The sequence below is a fragment of the Notothenia rossii genome (assembly GCF_949606895.1).
Source record: "Notothenia rossii genome assembly, chromosome: 9".
In the NCBI taxonomy this organism is placed as follows: domain Eukaryota; kingdom Metazoa; phylum Chordata; class Actinopteri; order Perciformes; family Nototheniidae; genus Notothenia; species Notothenia rossii.
Window position 1 is genome coordinate 38,102,583 of NC_136907.1, and position 27,431 is coordinate 38,130,013.

A 27,431-nucleotide genomic window follows, 5' to 3' on the forward strand; every position below is an offset into this window, starting at 1 on the left:
TGAGTTGTCCCAAACCTTTTATTAAAGCAACAGATCAGTTACAGAAAACTGACAATCCATCATTACTTCATAATAATTTATTCACTGTCATCAGTGTGTACAGAACATGTGCTGAGACAGTGAGGCGAAGAGGGGCAGTTTAACCAGCAGCAGCCTGTCTACTGTCTACCTGTGGTGGAGCTTCAACACTGTCTGGGAGCAGCGCTGTCATTACAAGCCTTCCCTGCTGATCTCACATGATCACCCTCTTTCACCAGGTTGCTGTAGTGTGGATTTTGTTTTTGTTATTAAGTAGCACAGCTCCTTTAACCCGTCACAAAATAGCGTATGGCTTTACAAAAAGCTTTTAAAGCATTTTCAGAAAAAAACTTTTTTTAATTTTATTTTTCCATGTCCTTTTAAAAAAATTTTCCTTTTAAAAATCTAGAAGCTCTCTCTTGGTAAAGATTGTAATCTTTAATGTTAAAGGTTTTACAGTTCACATTGACTTACAAAGTGTCAGGAAGTAGAAAAGACCAGCTAGTGGGCAAGACATTCTACAAAAAACACTTCTGCACACCAGACAAACAATCTGGTGTCACGAGTCAGGAGCACAAATAACGTGGGAAGGCGACACCCTGATAGGAGAACAAAATATAAGAGGTATGTTTTACCCGGCGTATCTTTTTCACAGAAGTGTTTACATTTTTTTACTGTAAATGTTGATCTACATATTGTTTATGGTCAGTATCACTACAGAAATGTGTTTTGTTTCCACAGTGCTGCACCCATTGTTAGTGTCCAGATCATACCTGCTGTGATATAACAGGAGCTTTACCTGCAGACAGACCCCTCCCTGAGGACAGTAAGGTGCCAACACTCAAGCAGCTTCAAAACACTTCTGCTATACGATGATGCAAGAGGAAGTTTTGATCTGTGATCTTCTACTACCATGGACCAATGAAACAAATTCTGACCTCACAAAGGAAAGGGCAACAGGGATTAAAGAAAGTTTCCCTTTGAGCTGAACACCAGCCACTGAGGATGAAAACAAAGGGCTGGGTCATTAACCGTCAGCTGGGGTTGGCTGACAGGAACATGACGTCTGATCCATGTAACCCTGTGTGAGCTGTAGGGCCTTCACACAGGAGGCCAGATCACAAAGGGTTACCCGTTTCATGTCACGCTCCTGTACATCCGTGGACACATCCATTCTTAACATCACAGTTTAAACCTAAATAGCTCAATATTAATTAGAAAGTATTCAAACAGATTATCTTTTAGTCTAGTTAGATGGTCTTGGTACTCATATCTGGAAATAAGAAAAAAGAAATAGCTAGGATTCGACAGAACTCAGACACACAGAGAGGTAAAGGGAGATGTACAACCCACCAGAAGAAAAAGTTTACAGCTCTTAAAAACGACTTCATGACACGAACGGCTCACACAAAGGTCTGACTAGTAAAAGAGACTTGCCAACACACAAGGACATGCTCACACACACACACACACACACTAACACACACGCTCTCTTCACATGCTAGCACACGGCTCATCCTGGATTCAACACATACTGAGTGGTAAATAAACGGCTGGGGGGAGGGGGGGACAGACACCACCACAGCTTTGCATAGAAACACTGAGCAGAACTAAACACAGCTGAGTGGAATGTTCTCTGATCAGCACTGCAACAGAGGAAGCTGCAGCGTTCAGAACCAGAGGAGAGCTTCACATTTGACCCTGCTATGTCAAACAGCTGACTGCGGAGAGCTCGCTCAGTCTGACTGCTAAACACCGGCTCAGCTGCAGCCTCAGTTACTGGGCAACAGAATTCCGATGCAGGAAGCCAGACTACATCACTGAGACTTCAAAATAAAGTTCCCGCTCTACAGATTGGACTCTGCAGACTGCAGATGGAGCTGAGTTCACACTGAACTGAACCCCCCCCTGACAAAAAAGAAATGGACTATCTACTGAAAGAAAAACAAATGTTGATTCAAAAGAAAAGAAGGGTAAATCAGGAGTACCAGATCAGGGAACAATTCATAGATAATCACAAATGAACAGCAAAAGGAAAGTTTATGGAAGGTGTGAAAACATAGGGATGGGGAGAGTGTTGTCATGACCACTCAATTGTTTCTCTGGAGGTGGAGAGGTGCATCATCACACTCAGACGGTGCTGACGCAAGGTCAGTGGGTCCCTTCTCCGTCACCACGACGACCACGGCAGGCTCTACGTTTCTATGGAGAGCACAAACAGGAAGTTGAGTCTACTGATGCAACCAGGGTTCATACAGCTTACATAGAATAATATTTAATACCAACTTTAGAATAACCACAATAAAAAGAAAGAAAACATTGTCGGTTGAGGCTCATTGAAAATTAAAACATTCTTGTTAGCATCCACAACCAGCTGATCTCAGATGTATCAACTAGAGGATGTAGGTTGTCTTGACAACACTGCAGGGCCATCCAAAGTGAGAGCTGTGTGCGGGACTGGGCAGTAAGACACACTAGTTTCAGGTGAGGCTTGGCCTCCGCCAGGGCTCCATTTGTCACCAATCCTGTTTGTGATATTCGTGGACAGGATCTCTAGGCATAGTCGGGGAGCCCGGGGGGTTGCTTTTGATGATGTGCTTCTGATGGCTTCATCGGACTGCGACCTTCAGAGAGGCCATGGGTCTCAGCAGGAAACCAATTGACTGTCTACTCCACGTAGGGAATGGTGTCCTTACCCTAAGTGAATGAGTCCTTAATGAGTTCAAGTTATTGGGATCTTTTTCTTGAGTAAGGGGTGCTGGAGCATTGAATGGGCTGGAGAACCCGAGCAGCGCGAGCTCTACTACACCGCTATGATGAAGAGAGAGCTGAGACGGAGAAGTTGGGGGCCCTCTGCTGGAACTGCTAACCTCCGCAACCCGACTTTGGGTAAGCCAATGAAGATGGATTGATGGATACCAGTAATTGTGATGTTTATTCATATATACCAAACATTCTCTCCTTTCAGCTTCCTAAGGTATATATATGTGTGTCCTGTTCACTCAGCAGTGGCGGACACATACAATAGCAATCCTCCCGATGAGCATGAATGTGAATAAAAACAATGTTTACCGATGGGCTCATCCTGGATCTGTTCCTCTGTCTCAAACACAGCTGCTGCAGAAAGAGACAAAGATGCACAAGTAAATCCACGAGATCTTAAACATATTGTAAAGTTATCCCCTCACAAAGTCTGTGGCCCCATTTATGCACAGTGCATCCATTCTATGGTTGGAAGGCGTGTGCGATTGTGCCCACCTTCTTCTGCTGCTGCTGCTGCTGCTGCTGCTGCTGCTTCCGCTGCTGCTGCTGCTGCTGCTGCTGCTGCTGCTTCCTCCTCCTCTACTTCCTGTGCTTCTTCTTCTGCCTCTGAAGGTGGAACAAAGACATTTGAAACCATTAACCAAGTTTTTGCTACGAGGCGTCTTGCTAACAGCCGCCACACACCGTGCTCAGTAAGAGATCTCTTGGACCTATGCAGTGTATTAAACAAAGATAATAATGTACACTGGCATACTTCCACACAATTCAGTATGGACCAAAATCCATAGATTTCACTGAGCCTCAAAATGTCAAACAGATGATTCTTCTTTTAGATCATCATTATATATAAGCGATACATCCCTTACTGGGGATGAGGGGAGAGGGGGACGGTAAGTGTCATCTCAAGGAGGTCACCATTTAACTGGCTAAACGTAGTCTGCCACAGCCTCTTAAAGCACTGAAGCATTTTGGTATAGAATGATCTATCTAATGTCTTTACTGGTCTGAGGAGTTCCCATCTAATCTAACGATCTAACACTCACCTAACTGTAAGGGCGTCAGTCACTGGAGTTCTTGACTGTATGAAATACTCCTGCTTTACCTGGCTCTGTTTGCTCCTCTTCTACTTCTTCTGGAGCTGCCTCTGTGTCGGCCTCCTCTTCCTCCGCCTCTTCTTCTGAAGGGGCTGCCTCCTCTTCCTCCACAGCTTCTTCTGAGGGGGCTGCCTCCTCTTCCTCTTCTTCCACAACTTCTTCTGATGGTGCTGCCTCCTCTTCAACAGCTTCTTCTAGAGGTGCTGCCTCCTCTTCCTCAGTAGGTGCTGCCTCCTCTTCCTCTGTAGGTGCTGCCTCCTCTTCCTCTGTAGGTGCTGCCTCCTCTTCCTCTGTAGGTGCAGCCTCCTCTTCCTCTGTAGGTGCTGCCTCCTCTTCCTCTGTAGGTGCTGCCTCCTCTTCCTCTGTAGGTGCTGCCTCCTCTTCCTTGGCTAAATCCTCAACAGCTTCTTCTGCAGACTCCTCTAAAGGTGCTGCATCTTCGTCAGCGGGCTCTTCAGCAGCTTCATATTCTTCAGCAGGCTCCTCAACAGCTTCCTCTTCAACTTCTGATGCCACCTGTTCAGCAGCAGCCTCTTCCTCGGTGTCTTCAAATGCAGCCTCCACCTCTGCCACAGGCTCCTCCACAGCCTCTTCAACGGCCTCCTCCTCCTCCCGAGCTGGTTCTGTTTCCGTTTCCTCTCCAGCGGCTGCCTCCTCTTCTTGCTGGTCTGCCATCATCTCTTCCACCTCCTCCACCAGTTCAGCCTGGATCCAGCAATAAGGTCAAAGAATGTTTATTTAAGCTGTTAGAAAAACATCAGCATATATCTGTCAATCAGGGATGGAACGCAAATGATCATAGCTACAGACCTCAGGGGCCTCCTCCACAGGGGCCTCCTCTTCCACAGCAGGAAGCTCCTCCTCTAGCACCTCTGGATCTTCCTCAATAACCTGAAAACATAATCATCCCCCGAATGCCATTAACAGGTTTACTTTAGTGACCAGACTACATAGAACTGATTACCTGAAGGGCCTCATTAATCACTGCACGTTTTATAAAATAAGACTTGGCCTGTACCAACCTCCTCAGCCTCGGGTTCCGGTTCAGCCTCAGGTTCAGGATCCGCCTCAGGTTCAGGATCCGCCTCAGGTTCAGGATCCACCTCGGGTGCTTCCTCTGGTTCAGGCTCTGGAGGAGGATAAGAGAGTAGGAGAGATTTACACACGTCACAGTTCAAGCCCAGCCTTCATTCTGAAGTCCATTTGAGACATCTTCAGTTCGTGAAAAAGACACAAAAAGATGGTAGAAATGTTTCTCACTGCCTAATGCTTCCTTCCATACCTGGATCTAAAACTCAAATGATTATAGAGTTCTCAAAGACGATACTTCATGCATACGATATCAAAAAAAGAGGACAGAATATTCCATCTATTCTCTCGTGAAAACACACATATTGAACCAGAAATCTGTTCTCTGCTTTTTTTAACTGCCTGAATTGAGGGATGATTTTCTAACTCTTGTCACATGCAAACATTAGCACCCATTCACACTGAGGTACCTGCTGGAGGTGCAGAGGTGTCCTTAGCGGCAGCAGCTTCAACTACATCCACAGGCTCAGGCTCAAAAACAGCTGTGGAGAGGGGGCGGATATGTTACGTTATGTCCGATCAAACTCAACGCTCAAGAGTGGGCCTTTATTGGCCACATGTCACTGAATGGAAATGACAATACATTTAATAACATGGGAGATGTTTCAGATTATCAATAATCGATATACAACAAGGGAAGCTTTAACAGCCAACATCTCAGTAGAACTGTAAACATGTCATCTAACAGCAACCCAAGACACAACCCACCGGGACGTCATTTAACTTCTTCTCCACCCTACATTTCCAGTGCACAGCATTTGTGGTGGTATCCATATGTGTTCAGTGTTAGAGATAACAGATACTGATGAGCCAGCCATGCTGTTGAAACCTGTAACCATGCAACACCTGTTACCATGTCCTATCAACATTTTCCTGTGAGGAACATTAAGTATAAAGAACATGTGAGGTACCTGGTGGGGCGGATTCAGCTTCCGGAATCTTCACTGGGGCGGCAGCTTCTTCGCTACGGGAGGTTATCACCACAGCCTTCTCTTTCAGCCCTACATGAGATCAATAGATTATGTTTATTTATATAGCCCAATATCACAAATGTTACATTTGTCTCAGTGGACTTCACAGTTTGTACAGAATATCAGTATGACAATACGACACCCTCTGTCCTTAGACCCTCACATCGTACAAGGAAAAACTTCCAGAGAAAACCCACAGTTTAAAGGGAAAAATGGGAGAAACCTCAGGGAGAGCAACAGAGGAGGGATCCCTCTCCCAGGACGGACAGACGTGCAATAGATGCCGTGTGTAAATCGAAAAGATAATACATTTACAACATAGGTAGACCAAATGTTTGGAAAGACCAAATGTTTGGAAATGCATGTGTCTATAATAAGAAGATGACTCCACGAGGATGTCAACAATCCTGTGGGAGCCATCAGGGAAGTAGTATGATGAGTCAGGCAGGACAGCAGAGACTGGTTCAGAGATGAATGCACAAGTTGCTGCCACAATATACATGTACATTATAGACACAGGATACATAGCCATAGCAGAGTCTTCGGTCCGACTGAAAACATATCAGATCATATTAATTAATTATAGGGATGCACCGATACATCGGCCAGACATCGGTATCGGCCGATGTTCGATCTATTTCCTACCATCGGCAAATGAGATGACATTCACAGATGGCAGTCGATTATGGTTTTGTTATTTTCTTGCGCGTTCCTTCATAACATATGCGGCACCCGTAGTTCGTTTATATATATATAACAAATACAAATAAAAAACATGTCAGCAGTGGGGGACTATTTCACCCAGAGATCCGCGATTTGCAGTTTGCAAAAAGTGTTCCGTTGACACGGCCCGGGTATAATAAACGGGGCCCGCTCTTTTCCTCTCTCCCGACAGCTCGTCAGTATCGTCTCATGCAGCTGGCTGATCCAGTAATGAGTGATCCGACAGTAAAGAATAAATATATTCATAACTAGTGTAGGTAGATTCAGAGGTAGATAAAATAGCTAAGTGTGATAGGTCTAACTCTAAAAGGTGTGTTTTGCTCCGCTCACCGGTCCCCTCACAGCGGGCAGAGCTGCAGGTCATCCACTGCATACTTTCTAAACAGCGTACTATGATGTTATAATAACGAACTTGCTCAGCCTTTGAAACTGAAACCATTTTTGCGAGAATTTGTTTTTCATGGCAGAAAGTGGAATAACAGTCGAAAAAATTACATTAGAACATCGGTATTGGCCAAATTGTTATTCTTAACATCGGCCAAGAAATGTAGCATCGGTGCATCCCCAATTAATTATTAATTCAAATATGCCACATGTATGATAGTGATACACACTTATGAAGAAGAAACTAAATAGTGGGACATGTGGTGTATCAGAGAGGAACTTGTACAGGACCTTGGAAGAACCTTCGGAATCTTCTCAACATGACATTGGGTTCCTTTAGCTGACAGAATCGAGTTTGATCAGATATTTCATGAATTCAGTAGTTATTATAATAGGCTTAGGCTCAACGTTTGTGTCACATTCAAACAATTATTTTGATTGCCTAAACTGGCTGTTGGAATTAGGTAATGCGTGTCCATAGTTTCCCAACATGCACTCCAGTGATTCCACAGACAGAAGATTAGAGCTCACATTAGAAAGGACGCACTTGCAGGGTTCAGAAAACTTTATTGACAAAATAAAACATAATTGGTTATGAACACAAATCCCCCTACATTTAGAAAAGCTCAAAATGTAAACATTAGAACTACATATACTGAAAAAAAAAGTTCAGTACTTGTTTTTGCATTATGCAGTTTCTATCCTATCCCATTTGTTTTTGCTAACCCTTTAACAAAAAGTACAGACCAAAACAAATAAAAATAAAACTATTACTTGTTATTCCCAAATAATTCCCCAAACGTGTAGCAACTGTGCCAGCTCACTACAGCCTATTTATTTTTTGTTAAAGGTTATTGCAGTCCCTTAAAAGTCACTCCCGCTAGTCTATTGACCAACACAAGCCTTTTTAGCTAGAAAATTCCTTTGTTTAACCTTTTAAACAAAGGATCTTATACACAGCTCTGGCATCATTTGAAATATGTATAGTGCCAATAACAGTGTTTCGACCACCATATCATCTCTCTTCATTTCTGGCCTTTCTGGCAGATTTGCTCCCCTTTCCTTTGTCATTGTCTTTCCCTCTCAACTTGTCTTCGTCCTGTGCCTTCTTTACCTCGCCCTCCCTATTACTCTCTGATTTCTCCTCCTTGATTTCCTCATCCACTTGTTTTGCTTTTTCCTTCCTTAGTTTCTCCAGAGCCTTCTTCATCTCTTCTTTCTCCATATTCTCCTCTTCCTCTTGCAGTCTCGTTGCAACTCGTTCCTTCACTCTGGCTCTTATTTCGTCTCTCCCTAGCTCCAGCTCCAGCTTCTCCTCCTCCTCGGCCAGGAGCTGTCTGACCTCAGCCAGAGCCAGCTTGGCGATCTTCTTGGCCTCCACACGTTCGTGGATGATGGTCAGCTGCTGCTTCAGAGCCTCACGAAGCTTCCTGCCCACATCCTTAGTTGGATAGGATTCTGGGAATGGATGGGCAACAAATTGTTGGATGTTGACCACTTCCAGACTGACCAAGACCATGCTCAAATTCACTCAGTTATTGGAAAACAGGTATGTGCAGAACCAGAAATCGGTTCATTCCATACTGTTGCGTTCACCTCCAAGCAGTGAGTAGACTTCTACATCACACTTGCATGTTACTCAGTTTAAAACGGATGCAAAATCGGATTTACACCAGTTTGTTAAAAATATGACCAACATTAGTGTACTGAAGAGAAACCCATGTTTACCCTATAGTGGTGTTCTAATCAGACATTTTTAAGTCAATCATCACTTGAGAAATCGGGTTAATAACTCCATGATTATTAGCATGCTTTGTGAGAGGTTGCATCTTATTCCATTAGTGTGGCCCAGTGTAAGAGCACATGCTGCAGGAGGATACCTCTCTCTGATCCTGCCCCGGCTCCTCCAGCTTTCTCATCTGATGTTGCAAACAAACAAAAAGTTACAACACTGGGATAGTTTCCAGGTTATACCTTTGTAGCGGTCACACTGTTTGTAGAGATCAGTCCATTAACACAAGTCGCCACCAGTTGCATAATAAAGCATATCTCAGGCTCGAGCTGAAGCAAACCACACTGATTCTGTCGCAGAAGCCACTGTTATGTCGTCTTAACTTGGCCATACATCAAGGAGAAACTCAACCTCAGCTGTGCAGAATCTGACAACCGCATGGTATAGTCCTTTTTCATAGGATGCCTCAGTTCTATCATAAAGCAGTCATGGCAATTACCAGGAACAAGAATTGTGTTAATATGAACTATGGTTCACATCAAAAGGACAGTCAGCAGCTCACCTGAGCCTCGAGACGATGCTCTCACTGTCAGTTAGAGAAAAGTACATCTGCTGTTTCTGTGCCATGAAGGAGTTTGTTGTTTTCATCATCCTTATAAATACTTTATTTAGAGGTGGTTCTTTTGATTTCTTTATTTAAAAAAAGGAATGGGTTAGGGTCCTGTTAGAGTGGATATGGAATTATGTTTGTCACTCATCTTCCGGTGTTTGTTTTTGTGCATCAATAGCATCATGTAGATGATTCTTTAGAAAAGCTGTAGCTTGAATCCAGAGGAGGAAGAACCTGTTTCTTAATCAGGTTTCTTCCATGCATTCAACAGCAATCAAGTTCATTACACACACACCCTGTGTCGTAATAGAGTGAAGCTTAATGGATCAAACATGCCTCTGCATCACCTGCCCGTTCTCTCATTGTTCACACAGAACAGAAACTAACTGGAGGGGTACCAATAGAACATTAGTGTATTCTACTTGTGCACAGCCACAAACTGAACTAAACAAACAAGTTGGCTTCATGACTGATAACTATTGTAGGAGTAAGACATGTGCATTATATGTAAAAAGGAAGAATGGAACCAAGGGATCTAAATCAAATCAGCATTGTGACTAGTCACAGGGGAGGCAGGAGAGAAACAAGAGAAGGTACGTTTTAGGCATATGTTAGGCAGCGTGGGAATTAAGACATAGTAAGAAAAGCACATGAAATTAAAAACATGGCTTGGTTCCATTTTGTGGAATGCAAAATGGCCCTAAAATGTAATCACTTTTGCTTTTTAAAAAAAATTCTATGGCATGCCAATGTCTGCCATTTAAAAAAATAAGTTATATATGCTGTTATCTAGCAGAGTAATGGCATAAGACAAATAATATGAAGCTTGACTATCACAAAAAAACATTTCGCCATTTATGAGTCCAAGGCCCCCTATTTCCCTCCTGGAATAAGCCTGCATACTCAACCTTAACTTTTAAAATAGATTGTATCAATTACTTGTGGCAGAGAACCATCACTATAAACACTAGTCCACCTCGAGATGTTGGCAGGTGGTCAGCTTTATAAATCAAATTTGTTCTCATCCAGACATCCGAGGAAAGGCTGAGGATGTGTTCATTGCATGCAGCAATAGGAGAAAGGGTCAGTGGAGCAGCTGTCCAAGTGGAAATCGCATTCAATGTTTTTAATAGTTTCAACTAATTTGTGCCAAATTAATATATGTTCTAAAAAAAGTGTTCCTGAGTATCGTGTCCATATCCCAGCACAGGGTTCAACACTCCTTTAAAAAAGGGCATTCACTCTCTCAAGATTCTGCTGATACAAGAATGCAGCTCGTTTGTCAAATTCGAAAATATCCTTTTTTTTTTTGTTAACCTTGTATTGGTTGAGCTTATAACACAATGTTGGACTGGACATTCATATCTAAAGAGACTAGATTGGTCAAGTTTCCAAAACTCTAAAGTCAGCAGAAAAATGATTTTGTCAATGTCTTGGGCTGTTGGCACCCTGCAGTTGGAAATTGCATTAGAGGATAAACGGGCTGCTGCAGTTGAGTAGAGGCTATTGGTTATGTAGGCCGACTATGACAATCTTCTGGCCCTGATATCCATTATCATTTGCTCCTCTTTTTCTGACCCCCCGGTCATCTTCAACCTCCTCGTCATCCTCCTGTGCCTTGTAGAGTCCTCCTGAGGCACGGTACTCCTCCTGCTCCTCCTCCTCCTCCTCCAGGTGTTCCAGGGGGTTTATCAGACCGTACAGGAAAGTGAAGAAACTGTTTAACCAATCAGAGCCGCCCTCTTCCACTTCTTCTAACCAATCCAGAACCTCCGATTTCCCCTGACCATCGCCCTCACTGGTCAGGCCTACGCAAACAAGAGGGGAGGTGGGGGTGGGGGGGGGGGGGGGGCATGTGTGGATGGAGGGTAGAGTTTGTGGGCACAACGTTTGGAAGTGAGATGGAAAGGAAGTGGAATAAACTTGACCAACAGAACAACTAGAACAAAATAAAAATGGCAGGAAAATATATGGGGGAAAAGACATGTGATGATATAATGTCAGAGGGTTTAGAGCAGAGGGGAGGTGGAAAAGAAACAAGAGGAGAAGGTAAGAGAAGTTTTAGGCGTATGTTAGGCAGCGAGGGAACTAACAAGGCATTATCATAAGCAGCTGGGTCTGGCTGACTACACATCACTGGTCAATCAAATTAATTGACAAACTCTGACTGAATGTACTCCTATAAATATGGAAATTCAGCTCACTCTTTATCATGTGGAGACAGCCTAAAAATCCTAGATGGGTTAACTTTAGCTAAAAATGTACTTTTACTGTACAGCCACGTTGGTACCAGCGATTGCCATGAGTGCGTGTTATTACACAGATTTCCTATGGTTCTATCCAAAAAAAAAAACTAAATCTATGGAGGGACGGACTCATACACAAGACAAAGAAAAAGAAGAGGAAACAAAAAGGTTTCAAAATAAATGTGAAAAAACGAAAAGATATGTATATTAATGCCATGAAGCAAACTGTGAGATTGAAGTGTTTGCAAATTGTTAGAGCTTATTAGTGTAGGGGTGGTATGGATGATGGATTGCTGGAGGGATAGAAAGGCTGGAAGTGGGTGGGGCTTAAGTTCCACCTTTTGCCTAGATTGAGAATAACTGACAAAACAGAGCAAAAGCTGGAATGCAAGTACTTCCGAAAGGGAAGATTCAAGCAAAGATTACTGCGGGTAATGATAGCATTCTAAATGTTTTCTTTAAGAGCCAAATAGTTAGTTTTATGAATATTGCAAAACAAGCAAAGTGTTGTCTGTACATTCAAATATAGTCTAGTACACGTGTGAGATGTAAAGATTGAGACAAAAACAAACTGATTCTCATGCCTGAATAGAGAGCAGTATACTAGGCACAACATATTCATATTAAATAGTGGTACAAAAATATGAATGTTTTATATTCTATGCAGTTCAACATGTTGACTCTTCTATTGGAATGAGCTCATTTGCATACAGCTCTGGTCCAACATGTTAAGCTAGTGTACAGCATTCAGTATGTTGGAGAGTCATATCAACTGAACACAGAAATGTGTCATGCAGCAGGCATCACGAGGGGAATCACAGTACCCAGGACACACTGAAACATACACTTTATCATCTTCTCCTAGTTGTCTTCAATGTGTCGAATTATATACAATGAAAATTAGCCAGAGGAACTCATTAGGTACATGTGAGAAAACTGTTAGCCATAAACTCCTCAGGTGGCCTTAATTGACCTTTCGTTAAAAAGGGGAGAGGAGCACCTGCCTTCTTGTTGTGACCTAAGCTTTAAGAATCTTACACCAATTCAGACTTTAATACTCTTTTCAATTAGAGACATTCAAAGTGGGTTGATTAAGATAACAAAGCAGTTACAGAAACACGCAACCCTGCACAGAGGTAGGAAGGATTGAGGAGTTGGCTTTTCATTGATGAAATTTTCTCTATGATACCTGCCAGCTTTTTAATAGTCAGTCATGCTAGACAAACCGAAATCGCTGTTAAATGTAATTAAGGAACATGAGATCATGTGGCCAGCAATGCTCAAGCAAGTATGTTCCACTTGCATGATGACTGGGGGTCATGCACCTCGTCCCCATAATGCCGTGAGAAGCTCCAGATGTTTGGCACTGGAGACAGAGATTCCACTAATGCAAAGCACTGATCGTAAACACCAACATTAGTTGTAAATTAGAGATGAATCAACTTGCCTAGCAGAACTTTAGCATCCTCGACATCAAAATCACCATCGCCATCTGTATCGTATGCGACCAGTTTACCTACAGCAGTAACAAACACATTTAGACTTACAGTTTGAAAAATCAAGACAAATAGCTTTACTATACATTGACATGCACCATTCCACACAGACAGACACTCAAAGACATGCACCAAGCTTATCTTAACTCTAGCATCAATCATTAAACCACATTCATAGTGGCTGTGCTGTTTGTTTAAATGGGTACATCAGCAAAGGTTACAACCAGCTTGGTGAATCTCTTTAAATGTGAGGGGGATCAAGATATAGTGATAGAGGGTACTAAAACAGAGGCAACAGAAAGGGGGTTCATGCTAGACATGTCTGAGAGTAATCAGAAAGCAATGACACTGTTGGATATAAATAGTGTGTTATAGAGTGGTGCAGGGATGACGTATTTACTCGGAAGGAAGCTGCTGGCTCCCTCGACAAAAAAGCAATAGGATTTCTCCATAGGATTTTGGAAAATAGCTGGAAATAAGGTCTGTGGAAAACGAACCTGTTTGACAAATGCACGTTTTGTTCAGCCGGATAATATCCACATGTCTACCATACTTTTATAATCATAAATCTAATAGCCAGAAGCAAAATGCTAACGTTATGCTATAAACGAAATACAGCAGGGTCGCACGACTTCAACGTCACGTCAACTTAAGATCCATATTCAACCATACACATTCTAAATGGTACAAGTTGAAGCGTTTGTTTGAACAGTTTGCAGGAGGCAGGTACTTGCTTTCAAGCAGAACAGGGCAAACAAACTTAGCGGGAGTGTTTACGTGTTCGCCGTAATGACGTACAACGTACTCGACAAGTTCTGTAGTCCTTTTCACCCACATGTTAACAACTATCGTTTTTCAGACACGTAAACTCTTCAGAAATCACCAGCTGCTGATGTATTTAATGTCGTAGAACAAAACGTGACTCTTCTCTTAAATTTGTGTCAACCATAGACCTTATTTCCAGCTATTTTCCAAAATCCTATGGAGAAATCCCATTGGCTCTGGGACGAGGGAACTGGTAGTAAAATGCTAACTCACTTCCTGTTTTAGGACTTGTTCCTGCACCACTCTATATACAGGTGAAACAGAAGCCCTGGGTCTAAAGCAGTAACTGACAAATGTTTAGTTTAAGATCAATGCAGTAGATTGTCAACCAGCTGAACATGGAACACAACTACATCAACTGAATGTATGGGTGTCTAAACAATACATTTGATTATTTTCTTTAATTGTCATTCTCTTTATTATATTACTGTCAGGCACAAAGAAAAGTTAGTTTAATATAAATAGTTATCAATAACTATTTCAAAACAATTCTTAAGAGAATGGTACATCTTTGTTAACATTTATTATACCTCCAATTGTGATGTTGCGTAAGTGACAAACATAACATTTGAGATAGGCGCACCCTACAGGACAGGGATAGGACTTTCCTCTCCAAATTGTCTTTATAGCTACTACTAAATAATCTTCTAACAAGTACATAACATGAAGATCAGATCCATGCATCACAGTCAAGTCTTAATATGGCAGCCACATTGTTGTCACTTCAATGGGTTTCTAATGTAGACCCTAAACTTTTTATGACAGGCTTTGTCTAAGAATACTTCATCAACACAATAGACCTGTGTAGAGTTCCTTTACTACCAGCCAGCATAACCTAACACTGTTGAAAAGGAGCATCTTCATTTTTTAGATCCAGGGCTCTGAGAAGGGAGTGAGGACAATATTTTGAGAGGATATTCACCAGAGACAACAATCATTCATGTAAATACGGGTAATAGAAATATGTCAGTGATTTTTACCTTGCAAGGCTTCAGACAGGTTAATTTGTAAGCCCTTAGCCTTGTCTGCATGCAACAAAAAAAACATACATATTGGAGCCTTAGCTAGATTAAGAAATAAGACACAAGAGATCAATAATTCACAAATAAATAATTGAAAACTGAAAATGAATAATGCCGATTAGTGAGAGACAGTATCCTGTGATAAGAAATGACAGACATGCATCCACCGTAGGAATCAGGAAATATAGATGAGGTTTTAATTGATGGTCCACATGCTACAGACTTGAGGGATAACAATGTTTGGTGTGGGAAAATAGAGTGTTTCTGCAATGGTGCTATAATAATGTTACCATGTAATGGTTATCAAATTCAAAAAACTTTACAATCAAAAGATGAAAATGGCGATGTTATATAAGCTATGACATGTACAGTGGGGCAAAAAAGTATTTAGTCAGCCACCAATTGTGCAAGTTCTCCCACTTAAAAAGATGAGGCCTGTAACTTTCATCCTAGGTATACCTCAACTATGAGAGACAAAATGAGAAGAAGAAAAAAATCCCAAGAATCACATTGTCTGATTTTTAAAGAATTTATTTGCAAATTATGGTGGCAAATAAGTATTTGGTCAATAACAAAAGTTCATCTCAATACTTTGTTATATACCCTTTGTTGGCAATGACAGAGGTCAAACGTTTTCTGTAAGTCTTCACAAGGTTTTCACACACTGTTGCTGGTATTTTGGCCCATTCCTCCATGCAGATCTCCTCTAGAGCAGTGATGTTTTGGGAATGTCGCTGGGCAACACGGACTTTCAACTCCCTCCAAAGATTTTCTATGGGGTTGAGATCTGGAGACTGGCTTGGCCACTCCAGGACCTTGAAATGCTTCTTACGAAGCCACTCCTTCGTTGCCCGGGCGGTGTGTTTGGGATCATCGTCATGCTGAAAGACCCAGCCACGTTTCATCTTCGATGCCCTTGCTGATGGAAGGAGGTTGTCACTCATGATCTCACGATGCATGGCCTCATTCACTATTTCCTTTACACGGATCAGTCGTCCTGGTCCCTTTGCAGAAAATGAGCCCCAAAGCATGATGTTTCCACCCCCATGTTTCACAGTAGGTATGGTGTTCTTTCGATGCAACTCAGCATTCTTTCTACTCCAAACACGTCTAGTTGAGTTTTTACCAAAAAGTTATATTTTGGTTTCATCTGACCATATGACATTCTCCCAATCCTCTTCTGGATCATCTAAATGCTCTCTAGCAAACTTCAGACGGGCCTGGACATGTACTGGCTTAAGCAGGGGGACACGTCTGGCACTGCAGGATTTGAGTCCCTGGCGTCGTAGTGTTTTACTGATGGTAGCCTTTGTTACTTTGGTCCCAGCTCTCTGCAGGTCATTGGCTAGGTCCCCCCGTGTGGTTCTGGGATGTTTGCTCACCGTTCTTGTGATCATTTTGACCCCACGGGTTGAGATCTTGCGTGGAGCCCCAGATTGAGGGAGATTATCAGTGGTCTTGTATGTCTTCCATTTTCTAATAATTGCTCCCACAGTTGATTTCTTCACACCAAGCTGCTTCCCTATTGTAGATTCAGTCTTCCCAGCCTGGTGCAGGTCTACAATTTTGTTTCTGGTGTCCTTTGACAGCTCTTTGGTCTTGGCCATAGTGGAGTTTGGAGTGTGACTGTTTGAGGTTGTGGACAGGTGTCTTTTATACTGATAACGAGTTCAAACAGGTGCCATTAATACAGTTAACAAGTGGAGGACAGAGGCGGCTCTTAAAGAAGAAGTTACAGGTCTGTGAGAGCCAGAAATCTTGTTTGTTTGTTATTGACCAAATACTTATTTTCCACCATAATTTGCAAATAAATTCTTTAAAAATCAGACAGTGATTTTCTGGATTTTTTTTTTTCTCATTTTGTCTCTCATAGTTGAGGTATACCTAGGATGAAAATTACAGGCCTCTCTCATCTTTTCAAGTGGGAGAATTTGCACAATTGGTGGCTGACTAAATACTTTTTTGCCCCACTGTATATGCCCACGTGTATTCAAAGACTAAACTAACATGTGTTAGACCAATTTCTTTCTTCACTTTATTTGAGAGTGAAGAACTCAGTTGCCATAATTTTTAAGACAGATTTGAGAACCACTTTCATAAATACGGTGTATTGAAGTAGACTTATGTCAGGTTGGGAATGACTGCTCAGTGATTCTCACAGAAATAGATCCTTTCAGCTGGCAGCTGATGAAGGGTGTGGGTTGAGGATCGGATAAGCACTTTAGCGAACACAAAAACACTCATGTAGGACGTCAAATATAAGCCTATGCACAGAGCTACGTAGGCTTATGAACGACTGTACATTTGTAGAACACTGTTGGAAACACTGCTTGTTATGTGACAATGGTAAATCATAGTCAGACTGGTTCTTATTCAGACAGGTGACAGATGCACATGTTTGTAGACAGACCTGTATGTGAGGGGAGAGAAATGCCATAGGACTTGCTACCACACCTTTTCAGCAGCGTGCATGAAGTGTGAGATATTACAGAAAGACTCTTTAACACACACATTTGTGAGGCAGCCAATACTCACCGAGGACTCCCTGATAGTCGACCAGATCAAAGTAGACCACAGCTACCGAGGTCCACACACCCAGCAGGGCCAGGACAATGAACCAGGTGAAGAAGCTGCTGCTGGACCCAGAGTCAGCCTTCTTCCCATTCTTATTGGCTGATGAGGTTTTGGTAGCCTCTGCAACCAAAAGCCAGTAGATGATGTTAGGGTCACATTTGAACTCAAAGTCATGCTGTACATTCAAGATAATAATGTCACAAATCTATCAAAAATCAATATCAGCTAATGCATCCCTCGCACACATTGTGTTAGTGTGCACATCTTCATATAAACAGTTTTTAAATGTTTAAGTTGGCAGCCAATGTTAGTTGCATCAGAGGGAACACTACCAATTATATAAAAGGCTCAATGTCTTACGAAAAATAACCCTGTTAAAATAAATATATTGTTAACCTGGGATGAGCTCGATTGGTTAACCTTTGCGCCGCCATCTCTTGACCTTTTTCCCACCATAATTGTTAAAACCCCTTCCTTGCTTTCAAACAGGAGGAGAACTAACCAAGCTTAGGTGGAGAGACCTGATGGACTATAAGGGAAGTGTTACATTCAAACATGGCTTGTCTATAAGGAATCATCATGTCATCACCTGCATCTGCAATAATCCATCAGAACCGGCTTGAGGGAAAGGCTATGAGGTGATGGAAACATAACAAAGCCAAAACAAGTTGTCCCATGGGTGCTGAAGTCCCACAATGCAAATGTGAAAAAGACTGCAGCAAAGAGAATGAACAGGTGTTGGAGTCTCATACATGGAGCGAGGTCAAGTGTTATGCAACAGACTTCAACACACATAGCTCACAGTACTTGGCATAGTAGGGTATATTCAAATCTACAGTGTAACATTGCAGTTTAACCTCAGTCTGACAAACGCATACAGCGAGATCATAGTTAGGGTAAGACTTTAGTAATTCCATTGTTAAGGTTAAAGTTAAAAAAAGAAACACAAAATAGAGTTGGGTATCTTAAATTCATATTGGGGAATCTTTATGCGTCATCTGACCTAGAGTCGGACGAGAATATAAATCAGACTGGCTTCCTGAACACTTCTTTATTATTCTATCATGACAATTAAAGTTCACCAAAAATAAATATGATCAGATGGAACCATAAGTAATGTATAACATGTACAATTTGAAAGCATACTACTTAAATATCATAACTAACCTAAATGTTAACCCATTATTTGGTTACATATTACCATCCAAATCTTGTGTAGTCTACTGACTAATACCCACTGGGCTAAAGAGACAGACATCCACATGAGAAAGTTCAAGTTAAAACGGCAATATGTTCCTCACTGAATCCATCAACTAGCAACCAACCGCCAGGCCCCCCCCACAATGAACTCCAGCCAACGAAGAAACCTCCTTTGAAGCCCTTGAACAAAAGTTGCCCTCACCTTGCGTTACCCCAGCTATCAACGTGGGGATCGCCGTGACAACAGGAGATGTAACGGACTCAAGCAGGATGGCAGGATCCCCCATCACTGCCCACTAACTGAACGCAAACTGGCAGCAAAGACAGCTAACAGCTCAGCGTCGTCTTCTCTCTGTCTGTCTGACGCTCCCCTCTTTCTCTACTGCCTTTCTTTCTCCTGCTCATCTGTCAGTTATCCCTGTGCTCTGTCACTTTTTTCTATGAGCCCAATTCAGCTCTGGAGGTCAAAGTCAGCTATATATAGTGCTGTTGGACCAGCTGGCCCTGACAAAAAGGGAGGGAGGGACAGGCTGCCCAGCACAGCCAGTTTTAAAGGACAGCCGCTTTCTCCTTAATCAGGAACTTTTTACAGTCAAATAAAACCAAATCAATTAATTTCCAGTTCTACCTAGGAATGTCACGGTCAGTATATCAGTTCTAAGTCTATGCCAAAAGTCAGAGAATCTGATGGTCCTTGAAGGCAGGGGCAGAGGGGCTGGAAGCTGTTCATGTCCCACTGTTCCAGGGACCGTAAACAATGTCTTTGGAATCTGCACTGGCAGACTTCAATTCTTATATAAAATTAAAATAGAGAGGCGAAGTCCTGCCCATCTACTTCCTCCCCATGGGACCTTATTTCGAAAAAATTATGTATTGAAGTCAATGGGGAGAGAAAGGTTATCTTTCGATCCCGTTTGAATTGTGCCACAAGTTACACATATGATGTTTGTCAATCTTAAAAATGCCTTCCCAGATGTAAAAAAGTAGAAAACATTACATTCAGTTGTAACTGCCAAAATAAACATTTACACTATTATGGCCCCTGTTAAAAATGTTTGTAATGTTATCTACTGTAAGTTGGTCGAACGAATGCTTCCTCATCCGGAAGCTGACCGAGCAGCCCCGGGCAGCAGTCGAGAGGAGCCGAGCGCATCCGCGAAGCACACAAAATGGCGATGTCAGAGTTCCCGTTAGCCGGCAAATCTAAATCTCTCCGGTCAAAATAATTTCCCTTTAGCGCAATACCGCTTCAGTTGCACCACTTATGTGACAGACAAGAAGAGTATGTGATAGACATTAGAATTGACTATTATTGCCTAACACTTAATGTGGAGAAAGAGATGTCCTGTATGGGTTGATTGTGCATTGATCTGTTGGTAATGCCTCGGGGTTCCGGTGGGCATGTAAACAAATGCATAATGCTGCGCTATACTTTGTGGCCTTACCCGGTTGCATACCGACACTTATTGTTTAGGTGTCTTTTAATAAGCAGGTAGTCCTATCATTAGCTAGAACTAGCTGGATCTGATCGATATGGACATAAACGCGAGTGAAGCCTAATCTGAAGGGAGAGAGAGATCAGCTGCTGCTGACGAGTCGACAAGCAGCACTGCATGATCACATGCAGCGGTGAGTAGTGCTGTGTACCTGGACTCACATTCAGGTTCAGGTCCGGACTCAAGTCCAGAGGTTCAGGTTCAGGTCCGGACTTATAAGTCCGGACTTGTGTCAAGTTGTGTGAGTAACTAAAGTGAACTTATTGTGAGCTAATTATCAATTGAAAATAAACTCATAATCAACTCAAATTCAAACTCGTCAGGTTTATTGTGCCCCCTTCCAACTTGTGTCTACACCATGTCTTTTCTAGAACTCTACATGTGTTACTAACTACACAACACAACTACATACATAGTGATGTACATACAAGATTCAATATGCAAGAGTAAAAGTCTATGTGTTCTTGTTCAAGAACAACAGCATATTGACATTGTCTGGGTGAAGTGTTGCTCTTTCGGCAGACACTATATCACCATACATACAAAGGAGTTAGCTTAGCAACACTACCAAATATGGCAACCAGCATCCCACGCTGTCAGTGTCCACTATGTCTAAGCCAGTTTCCCTTGACGTCACACAGATCTCGCGAGCAGTTGCGATATTTTGCGAGACTTCGTGAGCTCAGTAATGGCCGCCATATCAGAAGCCAAAACAATGTTTTTCGTTTTTTTTTTCTCAGCGCAAATTTCTCGATCTATGGAAGGTTTTAGATGGTTTAGAACACAAAGGAGAATATACGTAAGTACCGGTTCCTGACGTTCCGGTTTTAACCGGACTTGAACCGACACTTTTTACAAGTCCAGTACCAGTTCGGCGTACCGGTACACAGCACTAGCGGTGAGCGGACAAAACACACACACACACTTCACGTTTGAATATCACTCGTAGCTATTTTAATTACCTCAAATTAAATAACTAAACTAGTTATAGATATGTTTATTTTTACTGTCGGGTCACTCATTACTGGATCCGCGAGCTGCATAATACTGGCATAATAGATTGCCCGATCGGGCAACCAGCAGGTGGGGCTTCATTGCCCGAGCTAAATACTAGATGGCCCCGGGCCATTGGGCAGTCCTTAATGTCGAGCCCTGAAAATAGAGACACGTTGAGACAAGACCGAACACCATGGGCTTTTTTACCTTGAAGATGTGCTAGAGCAGGGGTCTCCAACCTTTCTTCATCTGAGAGCCATAATAAATCAATTGAATAGGTCTAGCCTCCCTATATCTGTGTGGGAAATTGTTCCATCCTCAAAAACAAAAAACTAATACTTCTGCAGTCTAGCTGCAGCTTAGGTCTTCTATTAAAAAGAGGACACTGAAGGTCCTGAATGTGGCTTCACTAACATGACTTGAGTCTGAACACAGCAGACAACAGGAGTATTTACAAAAGCCTATCAAAACTAAAATACTGAATGTGGGTGCACACTTATTCTGTTTTACTGTTACATAAATCCCAAGAATGTATGAGATTAGCTTCATCTTATCTCAACCAGTGATTAAGTAAATAATAAAGTTTTTATCAGGTTACTATCAGCCTGTCACTCATTATTTTCAGGGAGGGGGCAGGGTTTGGAGGAACAGAGAGGAGACAGTGATCGCAGAAGCTTTTTTTCTCCTGCCTTCACAAACTTTACACAAGTATTTATCAACTGAAAATAGCAAGAGGACATGCATACTCTGTAATCCAAGACTTGATTACATCCACCAAAAACCTGACATGGTGCTAACGCGAGTATTTTTTAAAACATAAATCCATTTGTGTCTGAGCCACAGCGACACGGCTGATTCAGGTGCATTTATTGTCGTCGGATTCTTTCTACAGTCTGTGAACCGCGAGCTGCGAGCTACTGAAAAGCTTCCCCGCTCGTGATCAACTTGTTGGAGAGCCCTGTGCTAGAGCTTTAAAACGGCGGGGCCCAGCCCAGGAATCCGTTCGCATACAATGTTTTCTGATGAAGTCGACCAGAGAAATGTTACTCTAGCTACAAGGTAAACCTCAGGGCTGTTTATTTCTGAAACACCTGTATAGTGACATTTGACACAAGAAGAAAGACAGGTTTACACATTCAGGTCTTGATATAGTGATGAAGTTTTTGTTATTTTCCCAGTTTAAATGTGTCCAACAGCAAGCAACTAATAAATACATAAAACTAGATTAATTAGTATGCTCAATTTGACAAGGAATGCTTGACAAGTCTACTGATTTAATAAACATGAATGAATGATAAACTCCCACTGTATCAAACAGAGTACCTTTCCAAACCAATACTGGCTCAGTGTAATATGAACACATCTCACACACAAGGTAAGTCATGCACCACCTGAAAGAAACACACCAAAAAACCATGCAATAACATACCACTCTGTTCTTCTACACACTTCATTCTCATTAGGACCACAGCAGCCAAGTCACAACTGTGCACGCACGTGCACACTTTTTCTTCAAACTAATAAGCCTCTCTGCTCAGTGTACTCTCCGTGTAGCTCAGAACTCATTGTGGAGGCAGAGCAGCTCCTCTTATCTCTTATTTAAGGCTGCTGTGCACCTCCTTCACTCATTTCTTTCCTTCTGGCTTTAACATGCGTCCATGTTCATGTGTGTACATAAGGTTTTTATGTCTTTTCATTTCAATCACATTCACTAGGCTAAGACACTGTAGACCATTACCCAACTATTCATAAAAACAGGTATTTTGGAAAAATATGGACCAGAAGAAGGCCATTTGGATGTTTGTAATATCTTTTTAAAGGGTCCCATAACACCAAACCACTACATTTTCTAACTGAGGATTGGCGAGTCTAGCAGGTAATGACTTCCACTCCTTTAGTGCAGAACCATACTGACAGAACCCTGCTACAGTGCAACAACAGGTCAAACAGTACAGCAGCAGTTTCTGCAGTATTTCCAACATCAGAGAGGACAGTGGTTTTACACCATCACAAAACAGACTTGTAATGGTCATGTTCCACTCCTGCTACACGACACATTTAACATAGCTCCAGTCAACTCTCTATATAGACTATATTAGTAATGCTGGATGAATCATGCTTTACTTTATGTTAACATTTTAACTTGCTAAGAATGATTTTTAAACTAAAGAGAACCCCAGCTTTTGCTTTACATTTTGGGTTAAAAAGAGCAATGTTATTATAAAATCTAGGGATGCTAGAATAGTCAATTCTAATGTCTAACACTTAATGTGGAGAAAGATGTCCTGTATGGGGTGATTGTGCCTTGGTCTGTTGGTAATGCCTCGGGGTTCCGGTGGGCATGTAAACAAATGCATAGCGCTGTACTTTGCGTCCTCACCCGGTTGCATAGCGACGCTTATTGTTTAGGTGTCTCTTAATAAGCAGGTAGTCCTATCATTAGCTAGAACTAGCTGGATCTGATCGATATGGACATAAACGCGAGTGAAGTCTAATCTGACGGGAGAGAGCGATCAGCTGCTGCTGACGAGTCGACACGCAGCTCTGCATGATCACATGCAGTGGTGAGCGGACAAAACACACTCTTCAGGTTAGAATATCACACGTAGCTATTTTAATGACCTCTCAAACTACCTAAACTAGTTATAGATATGTTTATTTTTACAGATCCGCGAGCTGCATGCTACTGACGGGCTGTCAGGAGAGGGAGAGAGCGCTCAGTTCATTATTCCCGTGTTATTGTAAGTTACTGTACACTTTTGAATAGTTAATCTACAATAATTAGTTTGTTTAATATCGAATCATATCAATTAGTTTTAAAGCTCAATAGATAACAAAGAAGACCTTAGACCGGCACTTTTCAAATTTTGTCCGGAAGATTTCAACTTTAATGGACATGTTGACCGGCGAAAACATATTCTAACGGGAACTCAGTGCTGTGGTCCTGAGTCCTGGATCGCGAGCCCTGGATCGCGAGTCGTGGCTGTGGTCCTGGATCATAAGTCCTGGATGGATATCCTCGTGGATTCATCTTCCCATTATACACACACATGCATTTCCAAACATTTGGACTACCTATGTTGCAAATGTATTATCTTCTCAATTTACACACGGCATCTATTGCACGTCTGTCCGTCCTGGGAGAGGGATCCCTCCTCTGTTGCTCTCCCTGAGGTTTCTCCCATTTTTCCCTTTAAACTGTGGGTTTTCTCTGGAAGTTTTTCCTTGTACGATGTGAGGGTCTAAGGACAGAGGGTGTCGTATTGTCATACTGATATTCTGTACAAACTGTGAAGTCCACTGAGACAAATGTAACATTTGTGATATTGGGCTATATAAATAAACATTGATTGATTGAAAATAGTTATAAATATATTTATTCCTCACTGTCGGGTCACTGCTTACTGGATCAGTGAGCTGCATGAGATACTGACAGACTGTCAGGAGAGAGAGAGAGAGAGAGGGGGGGGGGGGGAGAGGAAAAGAGAGCGTTTCCACTCATTTCTCCCGTGATATTATCCAAAGTTAATGTAAACTTGAATAATGTACTTCCTTTGAATGTAATAATTATGTTGGTTGTCGTTTGTGGAAGCGCCAGTGAATGAGCCCCATTAACTGAGTTTTAAACATCACTTTAAATGGAAGATCCCCATAGGCCCCGCCCACTCGTACGATACTGATTCCGGCAATCGGCCCCAAAATTGGCGATCGGAGCATCCCTAATAAAATCCATAAAAATTCTCGTGTATAATTGTACCTCTTCATTTGCAAAAACTGTAGCACCAAGTCAACAAATGGGGATGTTTCCATCTAAATGATTACATTAAAAACACACTCTTGCACATGCCAAGAACACGACACAGCATCACACATCAATCCAAGACTTATAGATCAGGATTTTACCCTTTCAGCTGTGCACCTCTTAGCCACGGCAAGGCCTTTGGAGGGGGGATGTGGAGCCTGAGGGATTTAATTGATGTATAAAGTAGAAAATAAAAAAAGAGATGTAACAAGGTAAAAGCCAAAGGTTAATTGGCTAAGACAAATAAAGCTAAGATTTGAGTAAAGTGCAAATATATACTAATTATTAAAATCCCATCCTTCTTGTATTCTCACAGATCAATGAAGCATAAAATCAGCACATCTACAGATATTCAGGAAGAATGTCGCTAAACAGTGTGTTGGGATGTTCAAAAACACCTGGCATACAATTCAATGTTTATACTCCATCAAGATGTTCCGTTAGAGCCAAAGTCAATATTTGATAAGCCACTTTCTGTGTTGGATCAAATGGTATAACTCAAATAAACACATGTATGGTCCATAGGCCTTTCTTTCTCAGTAGTGGGTTAGTTAACCCACTACTGGGTTAGTTAACCCACTACTGCTCCAGAACCACACACACACACACACACACACACACACACACACACACACACACACACACACACACACACACACACACACACACACACACACACACACACACACACACACACACACACACACACACACACACACACACACACACACACACACACACACACACACACACACACACACACACACACACACACACACACACACACACACACACACACACACACACACACACACACACACACACACACACACACACACACACACACACAGTGAGGGGGCGTGGCCAGTGAGAAGACGGAAAACTGAACATTTTGTTCCCTGGATGTTTCCAACCAACACTGCCCTTTGATCCGCTTCAACAGGAGACGTTATGACATCTGAGATAAAGCTACAATCAGTCAAACAGCAAACTGTGCATACATTAGCACTGTGTTACCGTCGGTGTGCCATAATGAGCCCGTTTATCTGAGTGTGCTGTGTAGCGCGCTGAACGTCGTCAACATATGCAGCCAAATGTTTTCTCAAACCATGATTTGTTATATAATAATATATCTAACTTTTTAATATTTTATTTGTGCTTTGCATAGTACTGCTGTAGTATCCGGATAGTCACCTTGTATTGTAGTATAGGAGGACCTTACAGTCCTGTGTGGTTACAGGACATAGTGTGCCATACTAGCCTCTTGTATTAAGTACGAACACATTGCGGAATCATCTATACACACACAGTACATCAGTACGGTAAGTAAAATAAGAATGCAAAAATGGAACCCCTCCTAAGGAGCTTTTACACAATATGTCTGCAGCCTGTGTTTAAAAGGGATACTATAATGGGAATAAACTGCGACATGACGAGTCTGTTATGGAATTAAGATACGTGCAAGGTAATTATAGATTCACTGTATTTGGAACGGTGTGCAATATTCTGCACAAGAACAGCAGAACAGAAAGAGTGCATATACGGGGGTGCAATGGGGACCCCCAAAGAGCCACGTATATGCCACACCACCGAAGCCTCTCATACTGACACGTGAGCATTTAGAAGAGTGACTCGTCCTACACTGGGGGCGTGGTGCCCGGGGGGGGGGACACAAACTCGCAATGCTGGCTCAACTGGTCCCACTGCTGGAGCTGAGGGGCCTAACGTCCCGGTGTCAGCCCGGCCCACTCTCCCGGCAGGCTGCAGCAGACCCAGCTGCTCCTCACAGAGCCAGAGTGTTCAGTAGGGAGGCGGGACCCTGATAGCTTGTCTTGTTAATACAGAACTCAGTTTGAAAGATGTAGGCAGAGCTAACGTTGGTAAACTCTAATCTGTGACGTAGGTAGCCCTGTACGGTTAATGTTACGTTAATTTGTGGACGCATTAATAACAGGAAGCTTAGAGACAGTGTTTACGTGCTCCATAAACCCAGCTTAAGTGACGTTCCCGTTAAACCGTTTCACTCGCACGGAGCAGCTAGCACGTCGTTAACAGCTCCTAAAGGTAGACGAAGCTAGCTAGCAGGACCAGGGCCCTGAATGAAAGAACAGCTTGCTAACAGATTCACTTCAGAGGCCTGCAGTGAGAGCGGACGGCTGCAGCATCCTCCCACCAGTACCCTGCCCGAGCAACAAAAGCAACTTACCTTTGGGCTTCGCGTTCACTTTAGCGTTTTTCTTAGCAGCCATGGCGGATATCAGTTCGCAGGGCAGGTAAACGTCTGAGGGAGAGCACAACAGCGGCCGGAGGCTCTACTTCTAGCAGTGAAAAGAAATACAAAAAAATCTCCTGCCTCATAAAACCCAGCGCCACCAGTAAACCTCGGGACT

General features: G+C 42.4%; 1 protein-coding gene across 5 annotated transcripts; it reads right to left on the bottom strand.

Moving 5' to 3' along the window:
• asph (aspartate beta-hydroxylase) lies at window positions 1-27,431 on the bottom strand. 5 transcript variants are annotated; one of them, XM_079649969.1, is made up of 12 exons: window positions 27,248-27,431; window positions 17,509-17,667; window positions 14,932-14,976; window positions 13,078-13,146; window positions 5,876-5,965; window positions 5,375-5,446; window positions 4,898-5,004; window positions 4,686-4,766; window positions 3,884-4,580; window positions 3,277-3,387; window positions 3,091-3,135; window positions 1-2,220 (listed from the first exon to the last, which is right to left on the bottom strand). In XM_079649969.1, exons 1-12 carry the CDS (start codon window positions 27,288-27,290, stop codon window positions 2,213-2,215), a joined length of 1,527 nt encoding a protein of 508 aa, XP_079506095.1. In that variant the 5' UTR covers window positions 27,291-27,431; the 3' UTR covers window positions 1-2,212. The 5 variants fall into 5 exon arrangements, with proteins under 5 accessions (XP_079506095.1, XP_079506094.1, XP_079506093.1 ...); XM_079649968.1 differs by lacking the exon at window positions 27,248-27,431 and adding an exon at window positions 18,950-19,187 and having other exon boundaries at window positions 3,091-3,132; XM_079649967.1 differs by lacking the exon at window positions 27,248-27,431 and adding an exon at window positions 18,950-19,186.